Genomic DNA, 13298 nt, shown 5'->3' on the forward strand with positions numbered 1-13298 from the left:
ATCCTCCCGCGTCTATCAAATTGCTGCCTTTCTGTACTAGAAGATCCTGGATTTGAATCAAAGACACTCTTAAGGCTAAAGAGCTCCTTAGGGTGACTTCACCCTTACCCAGGGTTACTCTAATCTCTCTTATTTTGGTGAACCCTTAAAGTGAAAGAGATGTAGATGTGGATCCCTGGGCATGACCACAGGGTGTTTGGTTACCTTTAACCCTCTGGGCATTTCAGGTGATGCTTTCACTGTCTTATCAGACTGTCTCATTCATGGAAGCATCCTGGCCACTAATGGACCAACTCTGTCTTCTGGTGCAAGTCAAGCATCTTTCTTACTACAGCAGTGTATGGGAAAACTAAAGAATCCCCATTGGCAGGAAATAATTATCTCTGTGTGAAATATTAATATATCTAAGCAAAATGATTATCAGACAATTATGCTAATAAGCCAGTTTGTGACAACAATACATGGTATGTGTTTGAAAATCTATTGGTAATTTATGTTCAGGAGTTCCACTCTAGCCTTTGTTAGATAACCAATCTTAAACGCCTCTGAATAGAGACTGAATTAGTGATCCTGAGACATGATAACATAGCACAAAACACTCACATATGCACTAGCTGATCATTCAAATCATATAGAAAAGCAGTCAGATTTCTTAAAACCCCAACAAGCGAATGTCCTGGATCCATTAAGGATAAGATCTTTCACAACAAATTAAATAAAACAATTTACTGAGGCCTGGGCTTGAGATAAAATAGATTTACTGGCTGACCTTTTATTCATTTAAAGAACAAAATTAGCTTTAATTGCATTAGAATGGAATCCAGTAAATTTTTTCTAATGTGGCATTTATGCAAGTGTTGCTGTAATTGTTTACTACAAAGATAGAAACGCTCTGATTATAATCTGTTTTCCACTTGGTTTTACTGTGCGGTTAAAGCACTTGCAAGAAACTGCCGCTTGAAATATAACACTTCCCAAAGACCTTGTCACACTTGTTTAGAAGGGCCACATTTGAATGTCCATCAACCCGAGCGCGGATCTACAGCATTACAAAGGAAACTCACTTTTAAAATGAAGCTAATTCATATTCATGTAGCCCTGCCCACCCAATGAAAAAGACAGAAGGGCTGTTAGGTGATTATAGGAACCTCACTGAATTAACTGTATGGATTTATTCATTCATAAAGCAAGAGATAAAAGGAAACGCATTCTCTTTGTTTTTAGTTGATTGCATGCAGAGATCACAACAGGGACCATCTTAGAAGAGGCATTTTCCTCTGTACACAAAAAGGAAAAATACAGTTCTTCTGAGGTGGCACATGCAAAATGCAGTACATGGAAATACTCATATAAAAATAATTAATCATCGCTTGAACAATCAGTTAAAGGGTGCCCTCAGTGGCCAATAATGAGATACTTGTGCTGGGATCCGGGTTTTCTCAGAATGTCAGTTCAACTGTTAGCTTGACTCCTTCCCACTGCAGCTGTTATAATTATATAAATTATAATTTCCCAAAATCTAGTGCCCTCCATAGGTTGGATGGAATAATGGGAGCAGTAGTCCAACACAGGATGACACAGGACCCTTGGAAGTATAGATATCTCAAGATATCATGAGTGGTGCTTTAAGGTTAAGAGACAGAGGGAGAGACAGGGAGATGGAGACCTGGTTGCACTATCAGAAGATCTCACTGTTGAAACCTGCAGTGCATGCTAGGTGGAATGTGCATATTCAACCCCTGGCTTGTCTTGTTGTGTGAGCCAGAAGACCATGGGTTCTGCGAAAGCATTGAAATGAAAAACAGGAGCCTGTGTGTACTGCATGCCATGCAGAAAGACACAGAGAAAAGTAAGAAAAAAGTCTGGTTCTGAGCAAAGTTCAAAAGCCTGCTCACAGATGCATTCGAGGGTAAATGGCCAAAGAACAGCTCATTTTATCTTAAAATATTTGGTATCTCACTTTCAATTCAAACAAGAATTTTCGGTTCCCTGGAGAAAACCCAAAATACCCCAACAAACAAGAAAATTAGTAAAACTATAAACCAGTAGTCATACCATTCAGCAGCTAGGCAGACCCAGGGATAAGGAAGTGAGCCAAACAGATTTTAAATTTGGAATCTTCCTGAGGAGAGCATTCTAGGGCCAGTGAACCAGTGGAGAGAAAGCCCCATTCTCAGGTAGCCATCCACCTAACTCCGAGGGGGAAAGGATCCAGTGAAGGACCTCTGACAATCACATCAATATAGGGGCTTGTTCATGTGGAAGCACTAGTGAAGGTGGACCAAGATATCCAGCTCTAAATTGTTTGGGAACGTTGCTCTCCTCCCTCTTTTCTACCTTACCAAAATAAGCAGAGATATGGGTGCTCCTGAGAAGCAATCAATGGTGATCTGAAATATATTGTTGGGAAAAGGGTGCTGAGGTGGGGAGAGAAATTTACCAACCCTCTGCTTGTGGGAGCAAGCTGTCATTCACAGATGAAAAGAGAGCAAAAGTGGAGAGAAGGAAGGAAAGCTATATAACATGGACTTGATGATAATCTGGCATATTTGGGGAGGGTGAGAGTTTGGACTGGTAGCAAACCTAGGTTTCTGTACTGGACAGTTCTCTATTTAGATAAAGCAATGCCAGGAATTTAGATGAACATTTAAATAAATGTATGGGATTAGAACCCCTTCATGGATCACTGCCTTTTCGTGGTGAAGGGGCTTGTGTAGCGCAATTAAGCTATGAGCTATGCCGTGCAGGGGCACCCAGGATGGACAGGTCATAGCAGAGAGCTCTGACAAGAGGTGATCCATTGGAAAAGGAAATGGCAACCCACTCCGGTATCTTTGCCATGAAAACCCCATGGACAGTACCAAAGGACAAGCTCTTCTGTCCTCCACCATCCCTTGGAGTCCACCCAAGCTCACATCCACTGGGGTGGGGATGGTGGGGATAGTGGAGGACAGGAGAGCCTGCAGGAATGCTGTCCATGGGGTCTTGATGGGTCGGGCATGACCTTGCAACTAACACCAACATCTATTTCTGGCTGTTGTCTAAGCAGAAAAGAACAAACACCTATAAAGTGGCGACCTATTTCTCTGTACAGAAACATGCTGTAAGAAAGGACTGATGGATTTTCATAGAAGCAGATCAGGGGATGCTGAGCCACAAGTAACTGGCTCTCCTTAAACAGTGCCAACAATTTTAAAGTCTGTCCTTTGGATAGCATCTGTACATCTCCTCAAATCAACCCATTTCTTTCCAGCAGTGCTGCTTCCCTTCACTCCTCTTTGAACACCAATCAAAGTCCAGAGTTTAGGATATGGTATAAATGCTGGCTATATAAAATATTAAGCCCAAAGGAATCAGCAGGTTAACTGTACAAATGGGCTTCACTCTTACATGAAAAGGTCAGAGTTGAAACTAGGCTAGGAAACGCTTAAATGAGTCCTTTTTGCAGCTTTCTATCATCTCACAAGGCCCTGATCCGGACACACTTTTCATCTGCAAAGGAGGTATCCACTGAGGCCCCTCCTGTTGTGGCTTTTTGGACATTTTAACAGTATTATAATTTATATATTTATATTAATGTTTTGACAATGAATAGAGTATTACTATTACAGACAACATTATACTAATAAATGTGTGAAAACCTACTAAATCACAAAAGTAAGAACTGGACCTGCTATCAAATCCTGATCTTCTGCAAAAGAAGAAGAAAAGATCTGACTTTTGAGGTCAAGCCTGGAGACACCAAAGCTTGTCTATTTACCATGAGATAAACTATAAACATTTAAACTGTCAACCTCATGAGGAAAGAAGGGGGAACTTGACTTTCCCTCTGGAAAATTCTGGGCACTTAAGTTTTTCAAGCACCAGCTCTTGCTTCATGGTCTTGCACGCGTACAGAGCACAACAGGCACAACAAGCACCTTTGATTTGCATGGATGCCGAACAATCTGAGATTTTGGAGTAGGCCACTGAGTGGTATAAATATTCTATACAGGTGCAGAATGAAACATTATAAATATTCTAGCAACCAATTCATATGCACATTTGCTCAAGAAATGCATTAGTAAAAAATGGCAGCTTCCATTTAAGAATGGTGCCCATTTTTACCATATCCTACAAGGGTTTATTCGACAATAAACCTTGGTATGGTAAATAAAAGAAAAAAAGAAAAAAAATGGGCACCATTTCTTACACAGGATTTGCACAAACAGGAAGCAAAATGAGCTGATGAAACCACCCACCACCCAGCAAGATTTCATCAAATGCATTTAATGTGTACTTACATCTTGTCCTGCCCAGCCCCAACTTTCAGTGTCAGCCTGGGAATCACGTGAGATGGTGCAGGAACAACAGGTTCCACTTTGATCTGCTAAAGGGAATACATTGAGATGTTAAACATGCCGCACTGCTGCATGGAGCTAGACGGAGCTGGCATCTGGGTAGGCACAGTTGGGAACCTGCCAAGAGCCCACACCCTGGAAGGGGCCCAGTGACAAGAATGCCCTGGAGTTGTTCCCACTCTTCACTGCTGCAACCTGCTTGTTGCCTGCCTCTTCACACTGGCCCAGGCAACAATGGGGACAAGATGAAGAAGCGGTAGATGCCGCTCTCTGCCTACTTACAAGGCTGCAAACAGGACCTGCTGACAAACCCCAGTTTTCTGGAAATGAGTGAACAAGAAGAAAATTGCCCAGTGACCTTTTTCAGGGTTCTCTGTCTGTCAAGCAAGCAAGGAGTAGCAATGACAGGAAAGAGGACGAGGAGCAATAGCCACCAGTGACAAGAGCAGTGAGTAAGGTCAACTTACTCATGGAGGCACCCACTGGGGTCTTGCCCAAGGGCCTTCAAAACCCCCAAAATATAGGAAATTAATCTTTCAAGACATTATGCACATAGTTCTTCCATTTGATCACACAGAAGGAAGACTGGGAGAATGCAGCACTGAGTTTCAACTCTGTGTTGCTATTTCCCAACAACCCAGAATTTCCAGTTTGTACATCATGTTTAAGGACCCAGGGGATGGAGTACTTTGGAGCTGCTTAATATCCAGCTTGCCAGGAACCAGCACTCTTGTACTTTCTGGCTGTGTTACACCAATGCAGCTGTTTCAGAAACTCTGATGCTTGTGATGTTCAAATCAGGCCATTGCCTCTATATATTGGGCTATCATGATTAATAGTCATCAGCAGATCTATTCTACACAAATTAGCCACATTTATTACATTAGTAGCTATCACCACCACTTGAGTTCCATGTTAGGTGAAGGGCATCCCATTGTAAGTACAGAATCTGCTACTAATCAGCTTCATAGAGCAAAGGTCTAATAAAATGAGACAGGGAGGAAAAAAAGTTAATTGCTGTGTGAACATTTAGTTAGCCCTCAAACCGGCCCGCTGGCTCTTGCCTTATGGTGTTCGGTAGCCACAAATGACAAGGCTGTGAGAACAAAGCCAGACAAAGGAGCTTTTACAGGAAAAAGAAAAGTCAGGAACTTGTTGACTTTTGGAGTCAACTTTTTTGTTTTCCTAATTTCTGTTCAAACATGATAATCTGAAATGCTAAGAATCCAATTAGTAACTTGAACATATTCATGCAAAGAACTAGAGTCTAGCAGAACCTGCACACTTATAGATGTGAGGCAGAATGTAAGAGCAAGTCAGAGAGGGAGAGAGAGAGAGAGAGGAGGGGGAGAGAGAGATTGGGACTGATCTTTTATTAAAAGAAGGGACGTTAAGGGAACATGAACTCACGGTGGTTAAAAATTAAAGAGCTGCAATTCTGGAGTAATACTGGGAATTCGGGCCAGCAGAAGAGCATTTACAGTGGATTATTAAGCTTCCCAAATCACCAAAGAGGTAAAGTCCAGCAAAATAAGACTCCTTTGTAGCTAACTAAAATATATTGTCAGTGGATTTGTCCAGTTTTATGTATAAGCAATACTTCTTTCACCTGAACTAATACTAGTAGTCATATAAGCCCCTTATTGCCATGTGCTGCATTTTTTTTGTTAATCTTCAAGGATTTAGCTTCTTTGCCACATACCTCAGGGCACCAACTGATAAAGCTCTAACTCTCCGTTTTTCCAGGACACCAGCAGAGCAGCCTTGCAAAAAATGAAAATCACTCAAGAGATTTAAAAGGGAGAAAATTTATTTTCAAAATCCTGACTTGCAGCAAAGAGGTGGACTTTTCCCCATATTATTACTATTACCACTATCATCATCATTATTAAGCTTATCTGTTGAGATCAGTTTAAATTTTAATTCTATCTAGGGACTCTTTCATGCAGTCTAGCTTTAAAGTTTATCTTTTGACAGAGAATTTCACCAAGGTAACAGGAAGCTTTGTCAATGTAATCTGCCCAAGCTTATATTGCTTTCCCTATAGTAAAACATATTTTACGGCTATAAAGAATAGATTTTAATAGGTTATATTGTTGCTTTATAGTCCTAATGTTATACTGAATTCTGAATCAAGAGACAAGCTAGCCAGGAATGGGAAGAGAGCAACTGTTTCACTTTGTCTAGCTTCATTTTAACTATGTTAGAGTTTCTTTGCATGTTGCTATTTGCAGTATAACAGCAACTTCTCCCAGTTATCATGTGAATGCTTTGGTTATGATTAGTTATGCCCTTCCTACAAAAACTATACATACAGATACCTATTTATATGTGGCTCCCCACTAGGTAGATAAGATTGCCTACCTAATTGGGCTACAAGATGGGTTTAAAATTCTAAGTGATTTCCTACCAGAAAGTCCACAATTTATAAAAATAGAGACCAGGAAGGGAGAAGTATGAAAACAAGAGTAGGTAGCTACACAAATCTGGTCTATTCTGAATAATCTGTTTTTCCAATGAAGGGAAGCACCTCCTCATTCACCTTCTCCCCAGTGCATCCTGGATAATTTGTAATTGAGCCAAGCTTTCACTTCTCTCTTTAGGTCCTCTATTCTAAGATTACCCCGGGCTTTATATAATCTACTTTCCTTCACAAAGAAAAAGCATATTGCCTCCTTGAAAGTAGAAAGTAGTAGGCAAGGTGAACCAATGAGGATAACCAAGACAATGCAGTACCTGGGTTGTCTGACCCAGGAATTGTTGGGGACAAACATCATACACGGACCACTTCCAGTTTTAATCAATTCCTCATGAATATTTCACTTCTGGGTTGTTTCATCATGGCCAAACTCAGAAAATCTGGGTTATTCATAGCTAAATAATGCAGAGTTTGCACAAACATTGCTCATGTTTCGTTGCTAGATTAATTCTGGTCTATCTTCTAAAGAGTTTCAGGTTCAGACATCATGGAACAACCTAGAAATGAGGCATTCCTAGGTTATCAAAACTGGAAGCAGCTCACATGGATCAGTTATCCCTGGCAACTCCGCCCTGACTTTTAGACAGGCATATGTGGCTTATTTGGTTTTTATGGCTTTTGTCTGCTGTCCTGATATTCTAGTGCGATGGGTCAAATCCCAAGAATCCCATGTATCCACTGGTATAAACAGAGAGCTTTTTCTCAACTTATATGGGAATATATGCCATATGGGAATTTTCCAGGGAGGACGGTAGATAAGGAGGAAAGAGCCCCCCATTCCTTTCCCACTTGCTGCAGTACGGCACTTAAACTTTGGCAAAAAATACTTCCACTGTGACTAATTAGAAGGTATTTTATCTAAGCTTAATTGCTCTGTAGGAACACTGATTTCCAGGAGGGAGCAGCTAAGAAGAGAAGGCCTAACCTTCCAGACCCTTTGCAATGTAATCTTATCCTACCTCTTCCCCCAACATGGCAATTGAACTTAGAAAATAACTTGCCATTGGTCTCAATGGAAAGTTTTCCCCCTCCCCAAGTTTAACTGCCATATTGGGGAAGAGAGGTGGTTGGATTTCTAGGGGAGGGGTATCAAAGTCAGGGAAGGAACACTTTGATACCCCCCTCTATATCACCCTAGGTGCGGCAATTTAAATTAGCAAAAAGCCACTTGTATTGGTGCCATTGGATATTTGGCCAAGTTTAATTGTGTGGGTGGCAGTGATTTTCCTCTAGGAAAAAGAAATGTGGGAAGAGACAGATAAAGATCAATGGGAGACAGCAAAATATGTATAATGACTTACAAAAAGGATAAATAACTTTTAGCAGGAGGTCTTTCTTTGGCTATGCCAAGTGTGTGTTAGAGTCTAGTTGTAAGATGTGTGTGTGTGGCGGGGGGGTTGGAGGGATATATGGTTCTTCTTTATCTTTGTGAGTCTCCTTGCCTGCATGGTGCCATGTGGAGAGAAGATGTGCGTGTGCAATGGGAGATAAAAGGAAATTCCCTGCCATATCGAGATTCAGCCTCTAGCAACCGCAGAACAGAGAAAGGGATCCGTTCTTCCATCACTAGATCCGACTCCCCTTCTCCATTCTCATTCCAAGCTCCGTATGTCTTCTTGCTGGCCAATCATGACTCCAGAATTCTTCTGCTTCTGATCCCCTGCCCTAAACCTGCCTCTTCTGTCCACCCATCCTTCCAGTCTCCCCTTCTGCTCTCCCACCTAATTTTATTTGCTATGTTTGCTCTACTTTCTTCGCTCCACACTCCAACATTCAATCTCCCTTCACCAGCCCGGCATTTTGACCTTCCTTGAACAGAACCATGTATCATTGTATTTTGTTCTCAATTTAGTTTATGGAAGCCATGATAACTGGTAAAGGAGTTATTAAATGAAGTGTAATCGTTTACTGGAATTGAATTTGGGTGAGAATGGGGAAATTAATGGAGATAATCCCTTGATTCACCCTTGGATTAGTGTTAAAGCAAATGTCTGAAATTCCAGTTTGGTACAATAGTTTAAATTTTTAGGGAAGACGCTCCTGGAAAAAACTACCAGCCACTCTTTTTTTAGTGCATTTTTTCATGCTGCATGACAGCTATTGCAAATTATTTGTAATTGAAGAGGAACTACTGATTCAGGGCGATTGCAGGAAGGTGAGAGCAAATTAACTGGAGGATTTATTTTATTTGGGGCAATTTGGTTGGGATATTAATTAGCCAGTCTTGCCTTCTGTGCAATTTAAATATATCTTAGTAATTATTTCTAAATGTCTATACATATAAATTAGCATATACACATTTTAAGTAATTTCTGTCATCTGCCCTGAACATTTTGAGAGCTGGCAACACTCTTGCCCAGGATGAAATATTTCAAAAATATTTTTGTTTCTTAAAGATATTTTTCACAAAGATCCGTCTTACCAATGTACCTCTCATGTAACCCCTAATACAAGTGGCTATCCTAACTCTTTCCAGTGTTAATTTCATAGAAGCAAGCTGGTAAAAAATAATTTTGGCAGTTTTATGTCCATGGATTGTCAGCGTGCATACTAAGGAATAACAAATCAGAGTCCCAAGTAGTACATATGAATAAGACTCACTATCTCCATGCTGAAAACATTTTCCATTAGCAAAAAGACAGCATTTGAAATAGGTTGCTTCCACAGCCAATTTCCCTGCAAGTTTGGCATGTTGGAATGCCAGTACCAAAGGTATGGATCTGTCTTGTACACCTAGGCTGATGTGGCCCACTGGCGGGGACCCTCCAGCCCAGGTGCCCTATCTGGCAGTCCTTTCCCCTGGAACCAGTCCCTGGAATTCTCCTTTCCCCGGGAGACATCCTCCTTCCTCCATCTCTAATTCTTTGGTGGTTTCCCCATTTTTGTGCAGTTTTTCCCCCCCATTTTAAAAGGTCGAAATGCCTTTCTCAACTACAACTTAGTTACAGTAGCAGCTTTAAGCTGAAATAAGTTGACCTCTTTTATTATTCCCCCCTTACCCCTTTTTCCATTGGGCCTGCCACCTTTGCTTTCAGTTCTACTCACCAATGGAATGTAGCTCACAAGAACTTCTCCAACATTTAATCTTCTCCAACCTATATATGAGGCAGGTGCTACCACTGATCTATGGGCCTTTCCTGATAACTTCTCAGAGTCCAAACTATTTTTAGTTTGTGGAGGAAGAAAGGAATGTTGCTGCCCATGAAAAGTGTAGCAACAATCCCAATGATGGCACTGTGAATGGTGACATCGTGAAATTGTGACTGTTCATGAAATGGCACACTGTGAACAACATGATTTTAAGATATTTCACAGTGACAAGTGAAATTATGCACCAGACAGGAAGGACAGAATGAACACAGTTTATCTGCATCTGATTCATGTTACCCCTTGCCTTCTCTTCCCAGCCCCACAAGAATGGTTGTCCTGGGCAAATTTGGACTGTAATTTACTTGCGACAAGAATTAAATTTTAAATGTTACTTTGAACAACACTATATAAAATTATTCAATAACATGGACACTCCCCATGAATTGGTAGTACGTTAAGAATGATTGTGAACACTGCCAGATTTTAAAAGCTGCAGAGGTCTGGTATTACTGAAAAATGCATAAATTATGTGGGCTTACTGATCTGCCAATTCCTTCAATATTTGAAATTAAGATTCTGCTTTACAATTGTGAACCGCTTTTGTGTCATTTTATTTTTAGGATGGATTTACAGTTGCAGAATGCTACCAATTTTTATTTCTGTTGATCTAATCTTGTTGACACTTGGAATGCTGAGCAGTAAACGCCCATCCCACTGACCCCAAATCAACCAATTGCTTACTTTTTCATGTTTGTGCTTCTCTTTCTCCTTCTCCTTCTTCTCCCTTTCCTTCTTCTCCTTCTCCTTCTCCTTCTTTTCCTTCTCCTTGTCCTTCTCTCTCTCTTTCTTCTTCTTCTTCTCCTTCTTATCTTTTTTCTTTTCTTTGGGTTTCTCTTTCTCCTCAAATAGTTTTTCTGGAAGTACTGACGAGAGCGGAGGCATCAGTGATGGGAGTTTCATGGCTGGAGTGCTGAACAAGGCCATGGGCAAGTCTTTGGCAGGCAAAACCAGAGGGGCTTTCACCTTGTCTTTATTTTTATCCTTAACCTTCTGTTTGTCTTTCTTTTCTTTATCTTTCTTTCCTTTCTCTTTCTCTTTCTTCTTATCTTTATGTTTCTCACGATCTTTTTTAGTACTGCCATCTTTTACCTTTACTTTGGGGTCATCATCAAAGTCCTTTGTTTCGTACTTGTAAGCGTCCAAATTGTCATCTCGAATGAGATTCTTCCATGGAAATTTTGAGTCCTTACCTCCTTCCTTGTCTTTATCCTTCTCCTTGTTTTTCTCCTTGTCTTTGTTTTTCTCTTTGATTTTCTCCTTGTCCTTCTGCTTCTCTTTCTTTTTCATTTTTGTCTTTGGTTCTTTTTTCAGTTTTTTTTTCACTTCTACAGATGAAGCCAGCTTAGTTTTCTCCTCATAAACTTTGAGCAGAGGTTCTGGCGTTGGTGGAGAAGCAGAAGGAGATGAAAAATAAGGGAAGTTTGAAGGTAAATTAGCAGGAATACCCATGTTTGCTTTTCGAATGACCTCGTCTATTGAGTCATCCATTGTCCATGAAATGTCTGAACTTGATGTTCCACCAGAGGGAGGAACAGGGGTGCTTCCTGCTTTATTTAAACTGCTATTGGCTGAAACAGAAGCTTTAGGTGCTGTAGTCTCTGACACAGAGATTCGTTTAGGGCTGGTAAAAATATCCCCTTCCGATTCTGACCCTGAGGAAAACTCAAATGGATCAGGATCCCGTTCAGCACATGCTCGGGCAATTACCGCATCAATAGAATCATCAATTGTCTTATCAGTCACTGCCACTTTCTTGGTTGGATTCTCAGTGTGGGGCTTTCCGGGGTCAGCTGGGGTCAAACCTTGTTTTACTTGGATATTCTCCTTCCCCATTTTCTCACTTAATGCTGCCAAGGGAGTTCTGCTTGGTGTCTCCGGCTTGGCTGGAGGAACTGGGGGAGCATGAGCTGGAACTTTTGGACTCTTAGGGCTTCTGGGGCTCTTGGTTCGGCCTGGTGATTTCTTTTCTTTCGGTCCAGTTTTTGGTGAGCGAATGGGGCTTCCAGTAACTGCTGGAGATGGAGGAACTTTAGGCATTTTAGTCTTCTGCCCCGGAGAACTTGTTTTCACCTTTGCTTTAGGTGCAAATGCTCTTGATTCTAATGGTTTGGAAACAGGCAACTGTGATTTTGCAATGGGAGCCAATATGGGAGGTTCTGGGGATGGTGGAACCAAATCAGCACTAACCTGAACACAAACTGGGGAAAGCATTGGTGGCACTTTCTGGGCGTTTATTGAACTAAGAGGTTCACGCGGCTCCACTGCCCCATCCAGAGCATCTCCTTTCATAGGAGCCAGTTTTGGCCGCTTAATAGCAGGCATTTCCTCAGATTCTGGACTTTCTAGTGGCCTCTTGCTTAAGTAATTTTCATCATTAACAGCTTCATCTTCTTCCATCTCTCCTTCCTCCTCCAAAGGAACCTGCATGGCTTCTGCTGAAGTTCCTCCGTCAGTTGGAACCTGCTCCTCTTCTTCCTCTGTGGTAAGAAGCAAGAAAAGGATAAGTCACTGGTATACTTAGCTTCAACTACAGGCAGTATAGAAATATTAACAACAACAACAACATAATAAAACGTAAAAACACCAACACTTCTTATAAATAGGTCACCAGAAACAAAGTTACACTTACGATCAAAAAGGCATTTATTAAGTAAAAATCACTGGTAAGAACAGAATGCGAGTCCTACTTAGAGTCAACACATTAATCTTTACGGGTCTATTTTAAGCAGGACTTACACTTGTAAATTAAATGTAACAGGAGGTTCTTGCTTGATATTTTATGTAAAATGCAATCCTTTCCCTACTTTTAGAGCACAGTTCTCAAATGGAGGTATATAAACAATTTGCCCAGTATGCCTAAGCTGTCCCCATTCCACAGCAGCACTGACATTCATCTGCTATGCCAACTGGGGGCAATCAGAGTCAGGAATGGGGAGCTCTTTACTTGCTTGTTTGGGCAAAGACATGATCCGAGAAAGGATGCCAAGGTCTGGTTCGCATGACCAAGAGGAGCCACCATGGCTTAAATAATTGAGATGCAGAATTTAGGCAGCAACAGTTGACCGAGAAAATAGTTCTAGGATTGAACTGTACAGCTGTGCTGGTTTTAAAAGACTAGATGCACAAGCTCAAACAAAAGGTGCCCCACTTGAGGAGGTATTTGTTGCCCAGTGACCAGTACCAGATTGCAAACGATATTACCTTCCTGATAAATGTGTCTAGGAGGATATTTGCTTGGCTCTCTAGCACAAATCCATCCCACCACATTTAGTCCTGCTTCACAGCATCAAAAATAAACCATCGTGGGTTGAGTCTTATTTATTTAAGCC

The 13298-nt window shown here is 41.1% G+C and overlaps 1 protein-coding gene across 2 annotated transcripts in view; it reads right to left on the minus strand.

Moving 5' to 3' along the window:
• TAF3 (TATA-box binding protein associated factor 3) overlaps positions 1–13298 on the minus strand; it is a 144928-nt gene that overhangs the window by 27959 nt on the left and 103671 nt on the right. Inside the window, exons 3-4 of one of the 2 annotated variants that reach the window (XM_044428284.1) lie at positions 10651–12446; positions 4284–4366 (exon numbers count right to left, since the gene is read on the minus strand). In XM_044428284.1, coding sequence (XP_044284219.1) covers positions 4284–4366; positions 10651–12446 — 1879 coding nt within the window. Of the gene's footprint in view, positions 1–4283; positions 4370–10650; positions 12447–13298 lie in introns of both variants that reach the window. The other variant, XM_044428276.1, reaches the window with a different exon arrangement.

Source organism: Varanus komodoensis, unplaced genomic scaffold (genome assembly GCF_004798865.1).
Source record: "Varanus komodoensis strain SLA01 unplaced genomic scaffold, ASM479886v1 scaffold1, whole genome shotgun sequence".
Taxonomy (NCBI): Eukaryota; Metazoa; Chordata; class Lepidosauria; order Squamata; family Varanidae; genus Varanus; species Varanus komodoensis.